The 25557-nt window shown below is 41.2% G+C and overlaps 1 protein-coding gene across 8 annotated transcripts in view; it reads left to right on the plus strand.

Moving 5' to 3' along the window:
* Positions 1-25557, plus strand: part of UBR3 (ubiquitin protein ligase E3 component n-recognin 3) — a 672099-nt gene that overhangs the window by 27752 nt on the left and 618790 nt on the right. For 7 of the 8 annotated variants that reach the window (XM_029605729.1, XM_029605732.1, XM_029605733.1 and 4 more), the window contains exons 2-3: positions 13602-13741; positions 23505-23663. In XM_029605729.1, coding sequence (XP_029461589.1) covers positions 13602-13741; positions 23505-23663 — 299 coding nt within the window. The remainder of the gene's footprint in view (positions 1-13601; positions 13742-23504; positions 23664-25557) is intronic. The other variant, XM_029605730.1, reaches the window with a different exon arrangement.

Below are 25557 nucleotides of genomic sequence, written 5' to 3' on the forward strand. Positions count from 1 at the left end.
CCTCATGTTTTAGTAGATAGAGGTTTAGAATCAGTTCACCGAGATTTCTTTCTCTCTTGCCCATAAAACCCTCTTATTGGGTTAAAGAAGTAAAGAGATACTGTTCAGTTTACCACCGACAACTGGAGGGCCATCTTTGGCATGGCCTCATGCTTATGCCAAATTAACTAAGAAATAAATAATTTGAGACCTAATCTTTCAAATTGGTACTAAACTTCCGAGGGACGTCTCTGGCACGTCCCTCCCTTAGGGGGTCATTTATCAAAATGCGTTAAGGGCTTATCGCATACGAAAGGCCCTTACCGCATTTCAGAAAATAGGAGGAGTTAGGGGCGGAGAGTGGGCTGGGTTAGCCTGTCTGCGAAGAGCTATCACACAGTCGTAACGCCGATTTTAACACCTCTTTGAATTGCGTTAGGGTGTGCGATAGCTGCTGTGACTGTGCGGTAAGGTGTCCCGTAAGGCCTATTTGAGGTGAATTGAAGGGTCCAGAGCTGAGAGCGTGCCTGGGCATAATGTCATCCCCATAGGTAGGTATTTGTATCCCTATGGTGGGCAATGTTCTCTCCACCTAGCTTGATGTTACCCAGGTAGAGAGTCCATCAAGCTAGGTTGAGAGAACACTGCACAAATCTCATCTTGGAGTGAGTTTCCTCACTCCGAAGGTCATCAAGTCTTCACAAGAGACCACTGTTCTGTTCGTATGTGTCACATAGAATGTCAAAGTGGCCCCTGAACACTCATACCTAAACCCCACCTCGAGTTACTAGGCGGGCCTACCATAGGGCTACAAATACCTACCTATGGGAATGACATTATGCCCGCTCTCACTCTCTCCTTCAAAACTAATAAACATGGTCCGCCCAGTGGTCATATGCAGGAAATACAACGGGTCTGACACCTATCGCAAATTCAGATAATGTTGTTGCAATGTGCGCTAAGTTAGCTCTTCGCATAGCAAATGGCGATAAACTGAATTTTGGCATAAACCACGCCCCTTTTGCTATCGCATGAGGTACTTACCGCATTTTGATAAATCCAGGCCTTAATCTTTCGGGACCATAACTTTCTTTTCCAAGTTCCTCATCTTATTTGACTTTGATTAATTTCAGCACTATTTAAACTAGAAGCATATATACTTCTCCCGGTATATGTATGGACAGTCGTTTGACAGCAAACCCAGGGCTTGAAAGTAAAAAATTTGTATGAAAACGATAATACTTGAAGGCAAAATTCTCCCCATATCCATGCTGAAGTAGATCTTCAAAACATACGCACGTGTGTACTTTTGTTCGCGCCACTGGCGCGCACAAAAATACACCAGATTTTATAAGATATGCGGCCTCGGAGGGAACGCGGCCTCGGAGGGAACTTTTCCTTCCACGCCCCCTCCCAGCCCTTTTACAAAGCCCCGGGACTTGTGGGCGCCGGCGGCCTATGCAAAATAGGTGCGCCGGCGCGCGAGTGCCCTGCGCGTGTAAATTCGGGAGGATTTATGCACGCCAGGGTTTTAAAATCTACCCCATTTCGTGTCCTTATGTAACGCCAAACTATTTTGTCCATAACAATTGAAATTTATTTTGCTTGCGGTAGCGACAAAAACATGAACATTATCAAAAATCTTTGCCAATACTGAGTTAGAAGGTAGCCAAAATATTCTCAGTTAGGGAAGTGATCAACAAACTCCTTCACTTCCTGCAACTTGTCAAACCAGCAAATTTGCTTGTCATGCCAGATTCTAAAGTGTGCTAGATATTGCAGAGGAAACCTCACTTGCTTTTTCACCAGTGCCGCACATATGGGGCTAAATTCTTTGCGTCGCAAGGAAACTTTGTTCGAATAATCCTTGAAAATTCATATCTGTAAGCTTGTAAAACTTATTACTTATGAGCCCAGTTCAAAAATTTAGAAATTGTAAAGTGGGGTCTGGGTTCTCCTTCTCGTTTTATTACCAAGCCTATGAGCTCTTTGTATTTGCAGTCTTCTAACATGCTCTGGGAGTTTTAGTGCCTCAGGCAACCATTTTTCTAAAAATCCTGCCAGATTGCGGTCCTCCACACTTTTGGGGAATCCCCAGTAACCTGCTGCTGTTTTTGTTTTGATCGACTTTCGAGATCTTCTATTCTCTCCTCCTGCTTCTCTTCTTATTTTGTCAGTGACTCTCTATTTTATTTGTAATAGCCACAGAATCGTCTTCTAGAAGTGAGACTCTGCCCTCAATCAAATTTGAGTCTCTGCCCCATCTCTGTAATTACAGATTTTAAGTTCATTTATCTGCTCAGAGAGCGAATTTAGTCTTTCATCTAAAGCGGTTACTACATCTGCTGTGAGATCCGCTATTGGCTCTATGTTGGGGAGATGCTCAGTTTCTCTGTAGCGCCATCCATCTTGTCCGTTATCACTCGTGGTTTTTTCCTTTTCCTCTCCCCCCCCCCCCCCCTTTTAAAGGCATAATCGGCGAATTCTGCATGTATTTATCTATGACAGGCTTCTCTTACCAAGTTTTAAAAGGAGTTGATGTAATCAAGTGATGCCGCAGATTTTAAACAGAAGAGGGGGATGTTACCTGGAGCTGATTCAGACACGATTTCTCAGACTCATTGCATCACATTACCCCCCCACCCCTGGTTAAGATTAAAAAAAAAACTTTTTTTTCCCTCTGGTTTATGAGGCCTGTTCTTTAATGTCAGAGGTTTAAAAAGGTGAACAAGATTGTCAGTCTTTTCTATTTTGTGCTTTTCTTTCACTCTCTCTAGCACTTCATTGCTTGCATTCCCAAGTAAATTTTGATGGTATAACTCTTTGGCCGGTTATTCAAGGCCTTTCATTAGTAAAATAGGATGAGAACCCTAAATGCGTTAGCACATTACAATGATATGTAATTATTTAGTGAATTGCCGCCTTATAAATTTACATCCAGATTTTGGTGACTGTTAAAGCATTTAATGGGTTCTGTAGATAGGATGCTGGTGTAACCACTTGCTAGTGTAAGTGCCAGTAAGGATGCTTATATGGCCTTCTCTTTCTTAATAGCTCTGTGTTCCTCAACATCTTTATCCCTTCCCTTTCTGCTTTACTCAGTCAAATCCCAATATATTATATAGTATAATGATGGCAACCCAGGAGAGGAAGGATGGGACCATTGCCCCAGATTGGACTCTTGAGGACTGGGGAGGAGAAAAGTCACCAGACCCTCCCTTCATTTGCAAAAATGTGCCACTACTTATCTACACTCTTCACTGATCTCTTCTCAGAGTGTATGTACTCAGCTGGCTGAGAGACCAGATACAGCACAACACACAGCCACTTATTCAGCCTTTGAATTATAGTATTGTAGAGATTTAAAAATTGTGCTGTGTTTAATTGATGTGGACAACAAATTGAGTGATACATTTTTTCAGAGAATTCATTGTCAAACACACGGTTGTGAAAAATGGTTGAAACTATTATAAAGAACAAAACTACTTAACATATACTTAGTTATAGTTTAATGAAACAAAGCCAACTCCAAGGGAAGTCTTGCTTCACCAACTCTTTATTCACCCCTTAATAAAAAAAAATAAAAATGTGGATGACGGCGAGCCAGTTGATTACTGTGTTGATATCGTGTATTTGGATTTCAGAAAACCCATTTGACAAAGTACCTCATGAGACTCTTGAGGAAATTAAAAAGTCATGGGATAGGAGGCAATGTCTGTGGATCGAGAACTGGTTAAAAGATGGAAAACAGACGGACAGTAGAGCTAAAAATGGTCAATTTTTCTCAGTAATAAAAAGTGAATAGTGGAGTGCTCCATGGATTTGTACTGGAACCATTGCTTTTTAACATTCATAAATGACCCAGAGAAGGGAAAATCGAGTGAGATGATCAGATTTGACAATAATACAAAATTATTCAAATAATACAAAATTATTCAAAGTTGTTAAATCACAAGAGAATTGGGAGAAATTGCAGGAGGAGATAACGAGACTGAGAGGTTGGGGATTGAAATGGCAGATGACATTTAATGTGGACCAGATGGTATACGCCTCAGAATTCTGAAGGAACTAAAAAATGAAATGTCAGACCTATTAGTAAAAATTTGTAACTTATCATTAAAATCATCCATTGTACCTGAAGACTGGAGGATAGCTAATGTAACCCCAATATTTAAAGAGGGCTCCAGGGGCAATCCGGGAAACTACAGACCAGTTAGCCTGACTTCAATGCCAGGAAAAATAGTGGAAAGTGTTCTAAATATCAAAATCACAGAACATATAGAAAGACCTGGTTCAATGGAACAAAGTCAGCATGGCTTTACCCAAGGCAAGTCTTGCCTCACAAATCTGCTTCACTTTTTTGAAGGAATTAATAAACATGTGGATAAAGGTGAACCGGTAGATTTAATGTACTTGGATTTTCAGAAGGCGTTTGACAAAGTTCCTCATGAGAGGCTTCTAGCAAAAGTAAAAAGTCATGGAATAGGTGGCGATGTCCTTTCATGGATTACAAACTGGCTAAAACACAGCAACAGACAGTAGGATTAAATGGACAATTTTCTCAGTGGAAGGGATTGGGCAGTAGAGTGCCTCAGGGATCTGTATTGGGACCCTGACTTTTCAATCTACCCTATAAATGGGCTCTGACCGGCCCGCAAATGCGCAGTAGAGAGCAGCTCTACTGCTCATGCGCGGAACAAAGAGCTCTGCCCAATGTGCCGCACATGCGTGGGCAACAGAGCACATCTGTTAGAGCGGCGGACGTGGCGTTTTGCGGCGTTGAGGAGCGGCAGCGGCAGTAATTGAGCATTGGTCGGGCCAGCAATGTAGAACGGCGGACGTGGCATGGAGGAGCAGCAGCGGTGGTAGCTGAGCGTCGGGCAGGCCAGCAACGAGCCCAGTGGTGAGGCGCGCGCGTGTGAGATCACCGCTCCAAGAAAGGCTCCTCAGACATGTTAGCCTGAGCCCGGCCCTCCGCCGGGGAATGGGGGAGGGAGTAGGGACGGCAACAGAGGGACGGGCTCAGGCTGTTAACATGCTGCAGTTTCATCAGCAAATGCCTCCTCCTTTAGCCAGGTGCCTCCCAGCCGGCCCTGTAGAAGAGAAAAATAGGGCGTGGAGGAGGGCCTGAGGGAGAGGGAAGGGGTTGTGGATGAGGGTGAGAGGGGATGGAAGGAAAAGGGATGAGTGAGTAAGTGGGAAGGGTAAGACGTTGTGGAGAGGAAGAGAAGAGAGCGGGTGTGACTGACAGAATCTTGCCCATTTGAACGGGCTTAACGGCTTGTATATTTATAAATGATCTGGAAAGAAATATGACGAATGAGGTAATCAAATTTGCAGATGATATAAAATTGTTCAGATAGTTAAATCACAAGCAGATTGTGATAAATTGCAGGAAGACCTTGTGAGGACTGGAAAATTGGGCATCAAAATGGTAGATGAAATTTAATGTGGATAAGTGCAAGGTGATGCATATAGGGAAAAATAACCCATTCTATAGTTACACAATGTTGGGTTCCATATTTAGGTGCTACCTCCCAAGAAAAAGATCTAGGCGTCATAGTGGATAACACATTGAAATTGTCGGTTCAGTGTGCTGCAGCAGTCAAAAAAGCAAACAGAATGTTGGGAATTATTAGGAAGGGAAGGGTGAATAAAACGGAAAATGTCATAATGCCTCTATTGCTCCATGGTGAGACCGCACCTTGAATACTGTGTACAGTTCTTGGTCGGCCGCATCTCAAAAAAAGATATAGTTGCGATGGAGAAGGTACAGAGAAGGGCAACCAAAATGATAAGGGGAAATGAAACAGCTCCCCTATGAGGAAAGACTAAAGAGGTTAGGACTTTTCAGCTTGGAGAAGAGATGGCTGAGGGGGGATATGATAGGTGTTTAAAATCATGAGAGGTCTAGAACAGGTGGATGTGAATCGGTTATTTACTCTTTCAGATACTAGAAAGACTAGGGGGCACTCCATGAAGTTAGCATGTGGCACATCTAAAACTAATCGGAGAAAGTTCTTTTTTACTCAACGCACAATTAAACTCTGGAATTTGTTGCCAGAGGATGTGGTTAGTGCAGTTAGTGTAGCTGTGTTTAAAAAGGGATTTGATAAGTTCTTGGAGGAGAAGTCCATTACCTGCTATTAATTAAGTTGACTTGGAAAATAGCCACTGCTATTACTAGCAACAGTAACATGGAATAGACTTAGTTTTTGGGTACTTGCTAGGTTCTTATGGCCTGGATTGGCCACTGTTGGAAACAAGATGCTGGGCTTGATGGACCCTTGGTCTGACCCAGTATGGCATGTTCTTAAGTGATACACATAGGGAAAAGCAACCCAAATTATAGCTGCACAGTACAGGATTTCACATTGGAAGTCACCAATAAGGAAAAGGATCTAAGCTTTGTCATGGATAATCTACAATTCTCTGCTCAGTGTGCAGTGGTGGTCAAGAAAACAAAAAAGAATGCTAGGAATTATTAGGAAAGGAATGGAGAATAAAATAGGTGTCATAATGCTTCTGATTTGCTCCATGGTGAGATTGCATGGAGCAGTTGAGTATTATATTGTGTGCAATTCTGATCATTGCGTCTCATAGTAACATAGGAGTGATGGCAGAAAAAGACCAACTGGTCTATCCAGTTTGTCCAGCAAATTTTCATATGGTAGTAACTGATGCTCTGTGCAGGTTACCCCATTCCTTATATTAAGGATAGTAATATTTACAATCAAAACTAAGTCACTATCATACCCATTACTGCTAGCAACATTTTTAGGAGGTGAGCAGCCGCCTTGATAATTCAGACAATGCTGCTTAAACATGCTTTGCCTTTGGACTTGGTTGTAGAAGCAGTCCTACACTTTTTTCCTAATGCCTGTGAGTCTGGACCCAGCATTGGTGGTCGTCTGAATCCAATTTCCCCTTTTCCTTCCCCCTTTCCTTGCCATCTAAGTAGAGAGCGATGTTGCAACACAGAAATCAAGGCTAATTTAAGGATTGTTATCCCTTTACCCTCTGCTAAGGGTGGTAACTATCATTACCCCCATGCACCCTCTTCTTGGTTTAGGCATCCAGTGCTTATCCCATGCCTTTTTGAATTTGTTTACTATTTTCATCCTCACCTCTTCCAGAAGGGCATTCTAGGCATCCACCACCTTCTCCATGAAGAAATATTTCCTGATGTTGGTTCTGGGTTGTCCCCCCTTGAGTTTCATTTCATTTCTACTGTTTTCCTTTCCAACAGAAATGGTTCAAAGTTCATGCATCATTAAAACCTTTCAAGTATCTGAAGGTCTGTATCATATCTTCCCTTCAACTCCTCTCTTCCAGGGTATACATATTTAGATCCTTCAACCTCTCCTCAAGTCTTCCGTTACAGACCCCAAACCATTTTGGTTGCCCTTCCTTGAAATGCCTCTGTCCTGTCTCTATCCTTTTTTGAAATACAGTCTTCAGAATAGTTGAGCTATCACCTTTTTCTTACTGGTTATTCCTCTCTATGCAGCTCAGCATTCTTCTGGGTTTAGCTTTTGCCTTGTCACATTGCTTTGCTGCCTTCAGGTCACCAGATACTATTATCCTGAAGTCTCTTTCCCAGTCTGTGCTCATTAGGCTTTCAACCCCATCACATACAGCTCTTTTGGATTACCATACTCCAGATGCATGGCTTTGCACTTATTGGTATTGAATCCCAGCTGCCAAAAATTCGATTACTCTTTAAGCTTTCTTAAGTCCCTTCAGTCTTTCTACTCCTTCAGGTGTGTCCATTCTGTTAAGACCTTTGTATCATCCGCAAATAGACAAAATTTAATTTCTATTCCTTCTGCAGTGTTGTTCACAAAGATATTGAACAGAACCGGTCCCAAAACCTATCCTTGTAGCACACACTTAATACCATTCTCTCTTCAGAGTAGGTTCCATTTACCTTTACATGCCATCTCCTGTCAGTGAACTAGTTTGCAATCTATTCCACCATCTTGGCGCCCACTCCCATGCTTCTCATTTATTCACAAGCCTCCTATGTGGGGACTGATCAAAAGCTTTGCTGAAATCAAGTAAATCACATTGAGTGTTCTTCCTAGATGCAATTTTCTCTCATCAGGCAATCAAAAAAATTGATCAGATTTGTCTGCCAGGACCTTCATTTGGTGAATCCATGCTGCCTTAGGTCCAGCAACCACCGGACTAGAGAGAGTTCACTATCTTTTCCTTAAGCAAAGTCTCTATTAATTTTCCCACCACAGAGGTGAGGCTGTCCAACCTATAGTTTCCAGCCTCCTATCTGCCACCGCTCTTGTAATCGCTCTTCTCTAGTCCTGTGGCACCAATTATGTTTTTAGGGATTTATTGAGCAAATATTTCAGTAGAACTGCCAGCACATCTCTGAGCTTCCTTGTATCCTGGGATCTACTTAAAACAGCCCCATGGCCTTTTTCACCCTCCGTTTTCCTAGCTTCTCCCATACATTCGCTTCTGTAAATGGGGTGGTATCTATCTCACTTTCATCCATGGTCTTGTCAGCCAGCAACGGTCTATCTCCAGGATATTCTTTAGTGAACACCGAATTGAAGTATTTGTTTAATAGTTCTGCTATTTCTTCATCTTTCTCCATAAATTGCTCCTTGTCAGTTTTCATTCTCACTATACCACCTTAGATCTTAAGAACATAAGAAATTGCAATGCTGGGTCAGACCAAGGATCCATCAAGCCCAGCATCCTGTTTCCAACAGAGGCCAAACCAGGCCACAAGAACCTGGCAATTACCCAAACACCAAGAAGATCCCATGCTACTGATGCAATTAATAGCAGTGGCTATTCCCTAAGTAAACTTGATTAATAGCAGTTAATGGGCTTCTCCTCCAAGAACTTATCCAAACCTTTTTTTGAACCCAGCTACACTAACTGCACTAACCAAATCCTCTGGCAACAAATTCCAGAGTTTAATTGTGCGTTGAGTGAAAAAGAATTTTCTCCAACTAGTCTTAAATGTGCTACTTGCTAACTTCATGGAATTCCCCCTAGTCCTTCTATTATCCAAAAGTGTAAATAACAGATTCACGTCTTCTCGTTCAAGACCTCTATCATATTCCACCCCCCCCCCCCCGTCTCTTCTCCAAGCTAAACAGCCCTAACCTCTTCAGCCTTTCCTCATAGGGGAGCTGTTCCATCCACTTTATCATTTTGGTTGCTCTTCTCTGTACCTTCTCCATCGCAGCTATATCTTTTTTTGAGATGCAGCAACCAGAATTGTACATAGTATCCAAGGTGCAGTCTTACCATGGAGCGATTATAGGGGCATTATGACATTTTCTGTTTTATTAACCAATCCCTTCCTAATAATTCCTAACATTGTTTGCTTTTTTGACTGCTGCAGCACACTGAGCTGACGATTTTAAAGTATTATCCACTGTGATGCCTAGATCTTTATCCTGGGTGGTAGCTCCTAATATGGAACCTAACATCATGTAACTACAGCAAGGGTTATTTTTCCCTATGTGCAGCACCTTACACTTCTCCACATTAAATTTTATCTGCCATTTGGATGCCCAATCTTCCAGGCTTGCAAGGTCCTCCTGTACTGTATCACAATCTGCTTGTGATTTAACTACTCTGAATAATTTTGTATCGTCCGCATATTTGATAACCTCACTCCTCATATTCCTTTCCCGATCATATTCATATATATATGAATATGATCTATATAGATATGAAATCTCTCTCTCTTCCCCCCCCCCCCCCCCCCCACCGGTCCAAGTATAGATCCTGAGGTACTCCACTGTTTATCCTTTTCCACTGAGAAAATTGACCATTTAATCCTACTCTCTGTTTCCTGTCTTTTAACCAGTTTGTAATCCTTGAAAGAACATCTCCTCCTATCCCATGACTTTTTACTTTTCCTAGAAGACTCTTTTGAGGAACTTTGTCAAATGCCTTCTGAAAATCCAATTACACTACATTTACCGGTTCACCTTTATCCACATGTTTATTAACCCCTTCAAAAAAATGAAGCAGATTTGTTAGGCAAGACTTTCCTTCCTCCTTTCTTTGATATATCTGAAAAATGTTTTGTCACCTTATTTTTACTTCTTTGACAATCCATTCTTCTGCTTGACCTTTTTGCTTTCCCGATTTCTTTTTTTTTGTGTGTCTCACTTTCACCAGGCATTGTTTCTTGCTTTCCTCTTTATGGGATCCTTTGTACTTCTTGAATGCTATTCTTGTTGTCTTTATTTTCTTTTCAGCCATCTCCTTTGAGAAACAGATGGATTTTTTTTCCTTTTACATTTATTCTGTTTTCCAACATAGAGATTAGTTGCCTTTGTACTAGCTCTTTTTAATCTAGCCCACTGTTCCACCTCACCCATTTTTCTTCTAATCTTCTAGTTCTTCTTTCAGATATATTCCCATTGTTTCAAAGTACATATTTTTGAAATTCAAAACTTTAATATTTGTGTGACATCTTTGTATCTTATTTTCTATATGAAACCATACCATCTGATGATCACTCATGCTCAGATGAGCACCTACCTGAACATTGGAGATGATATCCCCATTTGTGAGCACTAAGTAGAGCTTTAGATTCCATCACCATTTGTTTGAGCAGTGCTCCTTGAAGAGCATCTACTATCTTCCTGCTTCTTGTAGATTCTGCAGAAAAGATACTCCAATCTATATTAGTCAGATTAAAACCTCCGAGGAACACTTCACCATTCTTTCCCATCTTTTGGATGTCTTTGATCAGATCTCTGTCCAGTTCTTCTTTTTTGAGTTGGAGGCCTGTAGACCACACCAGTGTAGACAGAAGTGCATCTTTTATTTATTTTTTTTAGGACAGCCCATAATGCTGCTTAATTAGCCCACATCCCTTGTATTTCAGTTGCTTGGCTATTGTGTTTTACATAGAGCTACTACTCCCGGCAAGGCCATATTCCAGTCTTGAGATTCAGTCATGTGTGTGTGATAACATCGATGAATGAATAAGTTTGCCTTCACCATTAGGTCTTGCAGGTCAGGATTTTATTGCCTAGACTACAAGCATTTGTGGTCTTAGCTTTCTAACATTTCTCCCTTGGTTTGCTGCTTTTTCTAGTCGCTTCTTCTGTTTTTTTAAGTTGATTTGATGTTGTAATTTTTCCTCCCATTTCTGTATTGCTTGGGGGTGACATTCCAATTTCATTATCCACAGCCCCTTTCATTATCCACATTGAAACCTCTAGTTTCAATGCCTGATAATGTATGACCTGAATTATTTTGTTAGGATCCTTTTTTTCTGCTACCAAGAAATTTGGCCATCCTGACCATATAACCTTTCACTGCTCAATGCACGGCCCTATCCTCCAATGTATCCAAAACCACTGCCTTTTCACTATGTTTTTGAGCCATGTATTGAAACTATATGACAGAGCCTTTCCTTTCCCTTTCCATGAACATGTAATACTTCAGAAAAAGCAATGGTCTTTTCCATTAGCTAATCTTCTTCCCTAGATGTTGGAAATCTTTATGTACTGCATGGATACCATTACTAGCAAGGTCATTGGTCCCCAGATGGATAATATTGATATAGGAGTTCCTACTTTTCCCCCATAATTACATTGACAAACTGGTTTGTATTTCTACTAGCTGAGAATCCTGGAAGGCATTTAACTGTTGTGTCCCTCATCAAAATGAATTCGTTAGTTGTTCTGATAGAGTCTTCCAGCAGAAGCTTTCTTTTATGGTATTTAATAATGTTAAAGGGTTTCTGGGTACATTGAGTGACTTTCTTCCCTTTCAGACATTCCTTCATGTTCTATTGCTGGAGCTTCTTCACTTTTCAATGGAGAAAAAGCATTATGTAAGGATATCATCAGGGAGAGAGGGTGTCTCTTCCTCACAGGCCTTACTTTAACAGATCCCACTGTAATCCATTTATTTCTGAATGTCTGATGACTGTGGGAATGGGGGTGGATATGTTGCACAGTTGGGGAAATTTTGGATGTTTCTGGGTCACAGGTCTTTTTCTACCAGAGCCCACTGTATACCATTTTATTTATTCCTGGGATTCTGAATCCTCTGTGGGAGTTGGGGAGATAATTTGAATGCTAAATATAATTCCATCATCTCAAGAGATATAGTGGAATTAGAAAAAGTACAGAAGGATTTCAAAATGATAGGGGAATCATTCCATCCTCTCTATGAGGAAAAGCTAAAAAAGTTAGGGACTCTTTAGCTTGGAGAAGAGACGGCTTAGGGGAAATATGATAGAGGTCTATAAAGACTAGAGAACGTACATGACGTTACTAGGTGATAGATTTAAAACACACAGAATGTTTTCCTCAACACACACGGTAATTAAACTCTGGAATTTGTTGCTGGAGTATGTGGTGAAAGCTGTTAGTGTAGCTACGTTTAAAAAAGGTTTGGACATGATCCTGGAAGAAATGTTCATAAACCATTATTAAGATGGACTTGGGGAAATCCACTGCTTATCCCTGGGTTAAGCAGCATAGATTCTATCAGCCTCTTCAGATTCTGCCAGGAACTAGTTACCTGGATTTGCCATTGTTAGAAATGGTATACTGGGCTTGATAAGATTTTCCATACTGGTCAGAGCAAAGGTCTATGTTCTTAGCTGTGGAATAGTTATTTTTACCAATTCTTTCCAAATCTATACACGTAAACTGAATTTTTTTGAGGTACTGTTTGAACTGTAATTTTACAAAGCTTAAGCTTTTTAAGAAATCTTTTTATTGGACTTTTTAACATTTAGTTCTGGAGACAAAGTATTGGATATGCATGGAGTAATATGGCATTCTATATTGTGCTTTGAAATGTAATTTGATGTGAAAACATAATTTAACACATTTTACTGATTTATTCTTGACGTAAATTTATTTAATGCCAGTTTCTGGTAGAGGACAGTCCTCTATTACCTGTAATCAATAAAACATCTGTAAAAACAGGATACTGATGCCAGTAGTAATAAAGAGAATGGTAAACTATCTATAGAGAAATAGCTATTTAATTCGCTGAGTGGTCTGTCTCTATGGTAGCAGAGGTATAAATGGTGCCAAAAATAACTGCTGGAGGGTTGGCATAATGGATGGAACTCTTGATGTCTTGTAGCTGTGGCAATACGAGTTGGAGTATGATTGATGGTATGAAAGAACAAATGATCCTAAAGTGTGGTCATTAACTGTAAATCTGTATGAAAATGTGAATATATAAATGTAATCATCACTCTTTGGGTATGCATGGTATATAACATCATAGATGTGACTCTGGATCAGATGGCTTTTTGAGTTGGTTCTTTTGTCATAACCTACAGTCAAATTTTAAATAACTTCAGCTTATGTTTAACCCTGAAGTCAGTCCTATCCATGACCAAAAGAGTCATTAGTATGTTGGGTTAATAAATATTGATGTCCTTATTTGGAATGCCATCTTGTATGCTGGAGTGTGGTTTTTTTTTTTTTTGTTTTTTTTTTTTTTGTAAATCTGGATCTTACTTTTCTTGTTAATAGCATAAGGTGACTACTCCAACTATGACCATCTCTAGAGTTAACTTGCATTTAAAAATGTCTAGTTTGTCTGGCATAATACAGCTTTTATACTGATCCTCTGTTAATTTCTTACAGGTTTTGTAAACGACATCGTGTTAAATCAAGTCTGACTGTCCCCTCTGTCCCGAAAGAATTATTGATGATGTCTGAATTAGTTCTTCCTCGATTTATCTTTAATTTTATTCAGTACTTAAGAGAAGGGTATAATGAACCAGGTATGTTTAAAAAAAAAAAAAAAAATCCACAAACAAAACCCATAAAAAACAAAATAATAAATTGTGATTTGCAAAAAGGCAGAATAAACCCCATGTAGGAAATTATGTGCATAAGATATGTATACTTGAATATATCAGTGTGTGTTGATGTAGATTTTTCTTTTTATCCAAGTAGCTGTAGGTCTTTCCTTGATATCTAAACTTTAGCTAATGTAGTTACAGCTTCAACTCATAGGAGACCCTGGAAAAAAGGAAAAGATAACACTGGGGGTAGGGCGAGAGGAGAATGTAAAGGATGGAAGGACATCAGAAGAGGGTCAGATGCGAGTGGACAAATAAGGTGTAATGAAAGATAATAGAGTGAGGAGAGTTGCCAAGTGACACAATATCCGACAAGAGAGAGCTTAGGCTCTTCCTGGAACTTTGAAACTCTTCCTGATGCATTGTGGTGCTTATAATGTTGATTTTAGATGGTAGAAGCAGGGCTGTAAATATCAGTGTCTCAGAATCAAAGCTCAATACCCCAAAATGTCCAGACTGGTCACTTGGAGCCTCAGAAAGAGTAAACCAACCAAAAATGAACATAAGTGTTTTGAAGTAAAAAATGGACAGAAAAAAATGCAGAGACAGAATTGAATTGGAGAGCAGTAAGGAGGAAAGTAGATCTGCTGAGAAGTTGGAAAATGTTTAATCACTTTCTTTGTATGTTTGCACATGGCTTCACCCATTGCTATATGCAGTGTTTGAAGCCTTCACTGCCATGTAGAAAGTTGAGTTAAAATATTCCAAGTTGCTGGTGTTAGCAACTGTGGTTTTTTTTTAATCGTTTCTTTTTTATTATGCTAATTTTCCATGAGATAAAGTAATACAAAAAATGGTTGAAAACAAAAGATATTAATGCCTAATTATCGATTACCCAATATTCCGACTCAAATTTGGCATTGGAAAATAGCAAAAATTGTCATTCTAGAAAAATTTACTGTAAAATGTTATTACAAATTAAAAAGTACTAGGCTACCAAATACATAACTATAATTACATTCTATAGATTAGAACATTTTTACTTAATCATAAAGCAAATGTTTTAAAAATAAATGTGATGGGGTACTCAATTCTGTCCTTAACTAGCAGTGGTTGCCTTTCATTGAAATAGTATTAATGGTCTCAACAGGTCACTTTGCCAGCGTTCTGTGTTGGAAGTCTTCATCCAGACCCTTTCCATAAGTGTGAGGTCCATGCAGTGTATCAGTCCCCATTGGAGGAGGGATTGTAAGGGTGTATTAAAAACCTTGGCACCATGCAGTTCAGTCAGAGAGGGTCCATGAGATAACCAGCCTTAGCCCAGGGCTGGATTGGAGCAGGTGTCTTTCCTTGCAGAGGACACTTGGTGGACTTTATCCCTCCACAGGGAAGTTCTAGGGTTTCAGGAGGGGAAGTATCTGGAAGCACAATAGGAGTCCAAAAGGAAGTAGAGTTCTTGAGAAAATATCAGATTCTGAGGAACTTAGGAGAAGGGAATTGTACAGAGACATAAGGGAGCCTTGAGGGAGAGCAGTCAGCTTGGGAAAAATCCACAAAGTGGCTGATCAAGCAAATCTGTCAGAAGCTCACTTAAGAGCAGAGAAAAAGGAACTGAGAGGATCTACAAACCCAAAAGGTTCTGCAAGGCCCTAGGATGGAAAAGTACTTGTCCCAAAGAGCTTACTTTTGTAGGCAGGAGTATACAAAAGACTGAGATCTGATTTTATACTTTGGGGCTTTGTGTACAGTGTGGTGCACTACTAACTGGTGTATTGTGTTTTGGACTTTGTTGTTCCTGCCACCAGTTTCAGTAAAGATTTTTATTTTGAACAGCTTTTGATGTGAAGAGTGTTTTATTTATTTTTGTATGTGTGACTGACTGGTGTGCAGAAAAGCCATAGAATGAAGAAAAATCTCTTAAGGGCCTCATACTTTCTTCTCTCCCCCACCCCATGCGGCAACTCCGGAAGGTCACTGGGCCTTGTGTGGTCCAGTGCCCAAGAGTTGGCTGGAATGGAGTCTACATAAAAAATAAATTAAACAAAAAATCTTAGTACTGAAAATCATCTAAACAATACACTGCGAAGGATTCCTATCTGAACTGAAGAAATCTCTGGAAATGCAAAACACATCTCGAGGAAGAAAGTACAGAAAAAACTTCAGCACTATAATACTTTGATAAAGACTGTTCAGATTTGTATCTGAGCTCTCAACTGACTCTGATTTGTCCCTGAGGCTTACTCGATTCACTATTTGAAGAAGACTAATTTGATCATAATCATGAAATATCAATCTAGCTGAACCAGAAGAATCTCAGAATTTTGCCGGATATTAAATAGATTCTGTTTTTAAACAATGAAAATCTTCACAAGTCTCCTTTTTATTCTATGTGGCCCTAGCTAAATAAGGAAGAAATATGAACTCTTACCCCATTGTAGGGACCATAAGAATTTTCTTTTTTTTTTTTTTGTAATTGAAAATTTTATTTGGACAACAGTAAATATACAAGCCAATATTGTAGCATACAGCTTCATCCCACATGGGATTATCTTTTCATCCAAACATTTCCATGTATAATCCCCACCCCATCCCAACCCTCCCCTACCCCCCCTAGCCCATGTCCTGCATTGAACAACATCCCCAACAAGAAACCGCAATAATAAACATACTATTAGGATAGATTTTAAAGATCCTAAGAGCTAATACAATACAAGAATTAGTACTTTCATAGCTCATGTACAAATACCAGCAATGGGTAAGATAATTAGTTCAGAAGGATCATCCCGTCAATAGGCAGACCCCGATGGAGGGTCCCTCCCCTCAGGCTCATGTCGCACAAGCCACTTATCAAAGGGGTCCCAAATCTGTTCATATTTGACCACCCTATCCCTCTGGTAAGCAGTAATTTTTTTCCATCGTTTTAATTCCTTTGAGTCTGGTGATAACTACCTTCAAAGGCGGTGGTTCCTGCTTTTTCCACCACTGGGCTATTGCCGACCGGGCAGCTATAGCCAAATAGCGCAATAATCGAGTATTATGCATTTCCTTTTCCTCTTGCCAGAGTCCCAGAAGCCATAACTCCGGGCATAAGCGGGGTTCCCCACCCACCAAGTCTTTAGCTACACCCTGTATCTTTTTCCAAAATGCACCTATTACAGGGCAAAACCACCACACATGAGCAAAAGTCCCTTTCGCCTTTCCACACCTCCAACACCTGTCTGAGAGTGCCGGATACCACTTTGCTAAAGTCACGGGGCAAAGGTGCCACCGGTACAACATTTTGTATTCATTTTCAATCATATTTGTGGACATAGCATATCTCCCCATACTAAAAAAAACAGGTGTTCCAATGTTCCTTGTCCCAGGTCCCCCCCAAGTCTCGCGTCCAGGCCTGGAGATATGAGGCTTGATAAATCTCAGTATCTTCCAATAATTTGTATATTTTGGACATCAATTTAGGTGGTCTTTTCAAGGCTACACAGAAGTTTTCCATCAATGAAACTCCTTTCTGAAGATCTCTAGAGACCTCCAGTTTTTGTAAAAAGTGGCGAACTTGAGCATAAGCTAAGAAATCCCCTTTAGGCAAGTGAAAATCTCTCTGTAAATGCGAAAAGGATTTCACCACCCCCGCTTCCCAAATCTGTTGGAACTTATAGAGTCCCTTTTCCGCCCATGTATGAAACATCTGAGAACCCATCCCCACAGGGAAATCTGACAGACCACGGATTCGTGCTGGAAAGAAGTATCCTCTCTTCCCAGTCAAACGTTCCCGCCACTTATTCCACACGGTCAATGTACATTGCAGTGAGGGCAGAATATTGGAATCCCTCAGATTCGGTGGAATCCGATCCCAAAAGATGTTTTCTGGAACATCTCTCCCTAACCTCGCTTGTTCAGTTATCATCCATTGTTTCTTAGGCCCCGGGATATGATAATCCACCACTGCCTGCAATTGGGATGCCACATAATATTTCTGGAGATTGGGTACTCCCAACCCTAGGCCTGTACAACACTTTCCGTGCTATTCTCGGAGGTCTCCGTTTCCATATATAGGAAAAAATTTTCCGTTGTAAGCTTGTTATCCAATGATCTGCTATCAGACATGGTAAGCCCTGAAATAGGTAGCTTAATCTGGGAAACGGATTCATTTTCACAACAGCTATACGTCCCAACCATGAGATATGGTATCTGTCCCAATATTGCATATCTTTACATAATTGACCGACCAGAGGACCATAATTGGCCGTGAAGAGATCTTTACGGTTTTCCACCAAATTGACACCTAAATACCGTATAGGTCCTGTCGTCCATTTAAAGGGAAACAGATGTTGTAAAATAAAGCTCTGGTCTGGCTTAAGCGCTTTAGGAAATATCTCTGATTTGTCCATATTGACCCTGAAGCCAGACACCACCCCAAATTGTTTCAACACATTTGTCAAAGCCTGAAGGGACGAAAGAGGATTCCCAACCGTGAATATAATATAGTCAGCATATAATGAGATTTTGTATTGGGTCTCTGCTATGGTAATCCCATGAATTTCCTTAGATTGTCGGACCATTTCTGCTAAGGGTTCCACACTCAACGCGAAGAGCAGCGGCGAGAGCGGACACCCCTGTCTAGTACCTCTGTGTATAGGGAACGAGTTACTATATCCCCCATTAATTTTTATTTTTTTATTTATTTATTTAACATTTTTTTCTATACCGACCTTCATGGTTAAAATACCATATCAGGACGGTTTACATCGAACAGGGGTAAAATAACTAGATAAAGGAAGAAAAACAAAGTTACATTACAACGAGGACTGTGAACTTGGAAGCTTAGGAAGCTAGAAGAGAAATATAAAGTTAAGTTAAAGTTATTTTGATACACGCCCGGGGATCTTTGTATAATTCTTTTACCCACGCCAAGAAATATCCCCCCAAACCCAACTTTTCCATCACAGCGAACAGGAAAAGGCCAGTGCATTCTATCAAATGCCTTTTCGGCATCGATAGTCAATAGCACAGCAGGAGAAGAGCTAGTTTTTACTATCGAGATGATATTTAAGATTTTCCATATATTGTCCGATGTGGACCGCCCTGGCATAAAACCTGTTTGGTCATCTTTTAACTAAATCGAGAATTACCCCTCCTTAAGCGATTGGCCATGATCTTCGCAAGAAGCTTTAAATCGATATTAATCAATGATATAGGCCGATATGACCCACATAGCGTGACGTCTTTTCCAGCTTTAGGTAAAATGGTAATTCCCGCTGTATTCCCATTGGGCAGCAAGTGGTGTCCCTCCCGCAGAGCATTAAACATGTCTTTCAGCGGGTGCACTAACAGACTCATAAAGTTTTTATAAAATAAGGGTGTATACCCATCGAGTCCGGGTGCCTTCCCCTGCTTCAAAGATTTAATAGCCTCTTGGACTTCCCGAGCCAGAATAGGGGATCCCAACCGTTCCCCTGTCTCGCTGGACACAGTGGGCAATTCTAGACCTCCTAAGAAATGATCTATATCTGCATCTGTCACCTCATGATCAGTAGAGTATAACCCCTCATAAAAGCTCGTAAAACAATTTTTAATGTCCGACAATTGTGTGCATACTTGCCCCTTACTATCCTTGATAGTGTGAATATGGGATTGTAAGCGTTGGCCTTTCAACTTGTGCGCCAACAACTTACCAGGCTTGTCACCCTGCTCATAATACATTTGCTTGACAAGATCTACTAGAGCATCCAACTCTTTTAGTTGCCGACGAATCTCATCCAATTTCTGAAGTGCCTGGGGAGACTGGCCCTTCTTATATTCCTTCTCCCAATCCGCCAATTGCGCTAACAATTTGGTCCGGGTCAATTCCTTCTGTTTTTTATGATAAACCCCCAGACTGATGAAATTACCTCTCATTGTAGCCTTCAAGCCCTCCCATACTGCCACCGGTGACACTGTATCATCAGAATTAAGAGCTAAATATTCCTCCAATTGCACCTGCAATTTTACCAGATATTTTTTATTTTTAAGTAAACTATCATTGAGCTTCCAATATTGTGAGCTCCTATTCCCGGTGGGGAGCTCCACCTCCCACCATATGGGAGAGTGATCTGACCAAGTAATATGATCTATTTCTACTTTCTGTGTGCGGTCGCTCAACGCCTTATCAATCAGAAAATAATCAATTCTGGAGTAGGTATCGTGTGGTCGCGAGTAGAAAGTGTAGTTTCTACTGTGGGGATAACATACCTGCCAAATATAAACTAGATTCCAGTCAGTCAATAACTGACGGAGATATTTCCTATCCCGATTATGCATTCCCCCCTGTCCCAAAGAGGTATCCGGGCCTGCTATAGGAGCTAAGTTAAAATCTCCTCCCATGATTAAGTATCCCCCTTCCACTTGGTGCAATTTCTGATTGATTTTGTTTAACAAATCACCCTGTCCCTGATTTGGACAATATACATTAACCAGGATAAACTTGCAATTTTGGATTTCTACCACTAAGATTAAATATCTGCCCTTAGGGCCCACCACTGTCTCAATAACCTTCTCTCCCAGATTATTAGCAAACAGAATTCCTACACCGCTATATTTACTATCAGGAGTGCTGGCAGCAAAATATCTATGGGAATATAGACGAGGGCGAAGTAGATGTTCATGCTTTCGCCTTAAATGCGTCACTTGAATAAAAACCACAGATGCATGATGCCTCTGCAACTCATTACAGCTGCTGTCGCTTCATCGGTGAATTCAAGCCCTTCACATTCAGAGATAAAAATTTAAGAGACATCAGGACCTAATCTTCCCCCTTACACTGCCAGCACTCTGTTAGCCATCTAAGCAAAATACTATCCATGAATGCCGCTGAATATATCACAATTCCCCCACTCCCCCCCCCCCCCCCAACCCTCTCAAACATAGAGTCTCCCATCTTGGGTCTGACTCTGAATAGAGGAAGCCACATCCATTACCCCCCCCCTTCTTTCACTCAATCACTATTCTTCCAAACTTTCTTTCTATACCCCTCAAGTGTATAGAAAGTGCCATATAAACCTGGAGCCCAAGATTGCACAGAATTATGCATTAGAAATGTATATACTAAAGCAATGCCCAGCCCTTAAGCAGTAAAATATGACTCAAATATCTTAAATGTCTGAAGAAATTATGAGGTATGTGTCCCCTTCATATGCTCAGTAGGGAAAATCAGGGGGGAGCCAGTTCTTTCCCGCTACCCGCCGCTGGCGTCTGTCGCTGCTCAGGGTCTGATGTCCGCTTCAGACGCCGGCCCCCTTTTCCTGCTCGCTGCCATTTTGCCTGTTCCACCGTCACTCGTGCGGGCTCGTTGACAGTCACTGGACAGGTAATCTCCATTCCCGCTTCTTTAAGAATACCCGCCGCTTCTGCTGGTGTCTTTGCCCTCGATGTTGTCCCTTTGATAGTGAAAGCAATGCCGCTTGGATATAACCAGCGATAGCGGTAATGTTCTTTTCTCAAAAAAGCAGTAACCGGATTGAAATCTCTACGCCTCTTCAGCGTTGCTGGTGCAATGTCATTGTAGATAGTGAGTTCATGACCGTCCCATGTGAAGACATCTAGTTTCCTTGCCGCTTTCATTATTTCCTCTTTCACCACAAAACTGTGCAAGCAAAGCACTATGTCTCTAGGTGCATTGCGTGGTGCTGCCCCCAGCGCCCTATGCGCCCGTTCCACCGCTATATCTTGTGATACCTCGGCCGCCGCGCCAGGTCCCTGGTCCGCGGCCGCATTAAGAAGCGCCCGGCATACACGTTGGACCACCTCAGCCGCATTAGCATAGGTTGGGTCTTCAGGGAGACCCCTAATGCGCAGATTGTTGCGCCGTGTGCTATTCTCCAAATCTTCTAGCTTCAGAGCCGTTTCTTCATTGAGACATTTTAACTGTTCAATCTCGGATTTCAGGGTTGTAAGCCGAAGATCATGCTCCTCTCCGTCCTCCACTCGATGTCCTAGATCTTTAACATCGGTGCATAGATTCGCGATGGCATCTCGAAATTCGTCCGTCAAGGTTTTGAGATCTTTTTTTAGGTCCTGGAACCAGTGTTGCAGATCCCGTTTGAGAATAGGCTCATCTCCGCCTTCCACCTCCGACAGCTCCTGGCGTGGTTTAGCCCCCACATCCTCGAGGCCGGTGCTCCCACTCGAGTCACTCAGGACCGCAAATCGGGATCCGCCGGCATCGAAGGAAAATTGCTGGAGGTCCACCGCTTTTTTCCGGGTAGACATATTCCTTGCCGTCCACCGCTGTATTCTCGGTAAATCTGTAGCTTAGACCTCGCTCGAGCTAGCTAGAGGGGTATAAAATGCTTTGGAGGGTGCCGGAGAAAGGGTTTAAGCAGCCATCTTAGACCGATGACGTCACTTCCTCCTTCAAGAATTTTCTTTTTAACCAGAACAAAAATCCATTTTTTTTTTAAACTCCTAAGAAAATGTTGATTTTGAAATAGGGGCAGAGTTAATTTTTGGTTCAAAATTTAGAATTAAAAATTTTAGATGCCAAAGCTGGAACTTTTTTCTTGAGGAAACATTATCTTTAATTAAACAGTTAGAATTTCCTTTGTAGAATTCAGTTTTTAATCATTTTGGGCCACAGTTTTTGAATACTTTTTTTAATCTCTAAGGGCCGGATTTTAAGATGTACGCCTGATTTTAAAATGTGTGTGCAGCCATGCGCATGTTATAAAATCCGGGGTCGGCCCGCGCAAGGGTGTGCACACTTTCCTCCCCCCCCCCCCCCCACCCCAACCTTTATTTTACAAGTTGCGCCTGCCGACCAAGTACCGGCACACAATCCCCTGGCCTGGCGGCCCTACGGAGGCCTCTGGCCCCGGGACATATGCGTGTCCCGGGGCTTTGCGCGCTTCGCTGGGCCTATACAAAATAGGCTTGGCGTGCGTAAATACAGCTGGATTTACGTGCGTAGGCTTTTAAAATCTGCCCCTAAGCGTATGAGTATAATCATTATTTTGCTTAAGCTGCTTTCCCATAAAATTTTTTCTGCAGTTTAACTTCCAGGGCCTGAGCACTACTTCTTAAAGTATTAGATTCCTTAGACCGAATAGTCAAAGTTGCATCTTTAACAAGTATCTGAACATGAGTGTTTTTGTGTCAGTGGAGAAAAGTCTTAAATAGGAGAAGCTGAGAACATTCCTCTAAATTATGTTCCACATAAAGTAACTGTACCTTTTCTGTAGAACCAGGGACTCATAATTTGGTAAGAGGACACGTTCACATTTTCAGATTCCTCCATGCAACCTATAATTTTTGTTTTTTTTTTATAGATTGGCAGTTTCCTCCTGCTCATTTCTGTATCAGTTCAGTCTTGAGTTGGGCTGGGATCTGGCTCCATGAGTCTTCATTTGTAACAACGCATGGATTATTTTCCCATTTTTTAAAATTTTATATGTCCTCCTAACTTTATCTAGCAACAGTCTGACTGAATTTGAATTTATTAAAATTATCTGCTCTCGTCACAAGTTCAAGGCGGAGTACACATCCAAACATACATAAAATAAATATTCAACATACATAATCACCAGGGCTACTTCCAGAAGGCTGTGAACATGGACCCTAACTAAATTTAGCCAGTAGATGTTGCTATTGTGCAGTGGTGGTGACTCCTTCCCACTGAAGGTTATGAACACTGCCCAGCTTGATCCAGTAACATTTTTCTTAAACAAATTTTTTTAATGTAATGATAAAATCTTTTATTTTTTCATGTCAGCAACAGATGTGCCATCAGAAAAAGACATTCACAAAACTCTCCAGATGTTGGAGCCCCATATTTCTTTTTTGGAAGATTTGACCAAAATGGGAGGAGCAATGCGATCAGTCTTGACCCAGGCTTTAACTAATCAGCAGTTCTACAAAGAGCTTTGCTCTGGTAAGTGAAATGGATTTCCTTGTACTCTGTGTATTAAATATATCACACTTGGCAACTTTCAATTTCATTGTTTTATTTTTCCTGTATATTTATCAGTGTTTTTATAATAAAGAACAAAAATGGGAGAAAATCGGTGGAAAGATGTCAAATTTTCCCCACAGTTTTTCTCCCATTTTTGTTTTTATAATAAATACTGAAATTCCTGAGAAAAAAATAAAGTAAATGAATTGAAGGTCCTTAACCACACTTTCCAGAGTTAACTGAGAACAAATATGTACATAAAGTGGCATATGCTAGCCTGAGATCCCCAAAGACAAAATGCAGTGATAGCCCAGCACAGGCACTTCTTTCTGGATAATTGTTTTAATGTAGCATTTACTTTTACTTTGCATGTATAGTGACTTTATGACATTTATAAAGTGTTGAAACAGTGACCAAGCAAGCCTTGCTAAGTCCATATAATGTCTAGAAAACAAGTATATTCATTTGGAAGAGTAAGCAGTGAAGAGTAAATAACCATAATACAGAGAATTTACATGTTATTCTTCAGTTGCTGTCTGAGGCACAAGGAGATTTTGCTAATTGGTGGCAAGAGTTAGGAATAGTACTCCTAGGGTTCTACCCTGAGTCTCTGTGCTATCTGTGTAATTATCAAATCATGTTTCTTAATTCTACATTTCCCCTCGATAGCAGGGCTGAATTAGCCATGCTGTCATGGGAACTGTCCATCAGGGCCCAGGAGGCGGAGCTTAAGAAGCAGAGTGTAGAGTTTCGACACTCTGCGGCTGCGCGTGTGTTCCCGCGCGGGAAGAATCAGTTCTCCTCAGTCTGTGATTAAGCTTGTTGTAGTTAATGTAGTACGACTACCAGGGAGGTGGGAGGGTCAGCATGGCTAATTCATCCTGCTATCTACGGAAACACCGTTTACGGTAAGCAAACTTGCTTTTTCCCCTCGATAGCAGGGCTGAATTAGCCATGCTGTCATGGGAGTCCCAAGCTCCCTATCACGCTGTTGTTTGTTGGTCGCGTGATTATAGGCGTGTGGTAGTCGGTTATTATTTAGGCAACGCATGCAGAATCGCCTGACCCAGTGTGGCATCTGTTGCCGACTGCTTGTCTATGCAGTAATGAGAAGTGAAGGTATGTAGAGAAGACCAAGTGGCCGCTTTACAAATGTCTACTGGGTTGACGTTCTTAAGATGAGCTATAGATGTGGCCATAGCCCGAACTTGATGCGCTCGTGGAAGCGTCTGAAGTGGGGATTTTCCCTTGTTGTGACAATACTGTATGCATTGAACGATCCAGCTTGAAATTGTTCTCTTGGCCACGGGTAGTCCCGGGGCTCTTGGGTTGAATGAAACAAATAATTGGGAGACTCTGCTCGTAGCATGAGTCCGTCGTTTATAGTAAGCCAATGCTCTCTTACAGTCCAATGTGTGTAGCAAGCGTTCTCTATCGTTTGCATGAGGCTTTGGAAAAAAGATGGGTAGTTCTATAGATTGATTGAGATGGAATGCCGAAATTACTTTTGGAAGGAAGGTAGGGTGCGTTCGTAGGATCACCTTATGATGATGGAATTGAAGATATGGTTCGTAATGTACGAGCGCTTGTAATTCACTTACTCTACGTGCCGATGTTATTGCTACTAACAATACTACCTTCCAGGTAGATATTTAATATGTGCAGATTCCATCGGTTCGAATGGTGGAAGCATTAGCTGCTCCAGAACGATATTAAGGTTCCATGGAACTGGTGGTTTTGCTGTCGGCGGCCGAAGGTGCAATAATCCCTTGATGAATCTGGATAACAAAGGGTGTACAGCAATGGAATGGTTATCTACTGGTCGGTGATAAGCTGCAATTGCACTTAGGTGCACCCTGATGGAGGAGGTTGC

This window comes from Rhinatrema bivittatum, chromosome 6 (genome assembly GCF_901001135.1).
Source record: "Rhinatrema bivittatum chromosome 6, aRhiBiv1.1, whole genome shotgun sequence".
NCBI lineage: Eukaryota > Metazoa > Chordata > Amphibia > Gymnophiona > Rhinatrematidae > Rhinatrema > Rhinatrema bivittatum.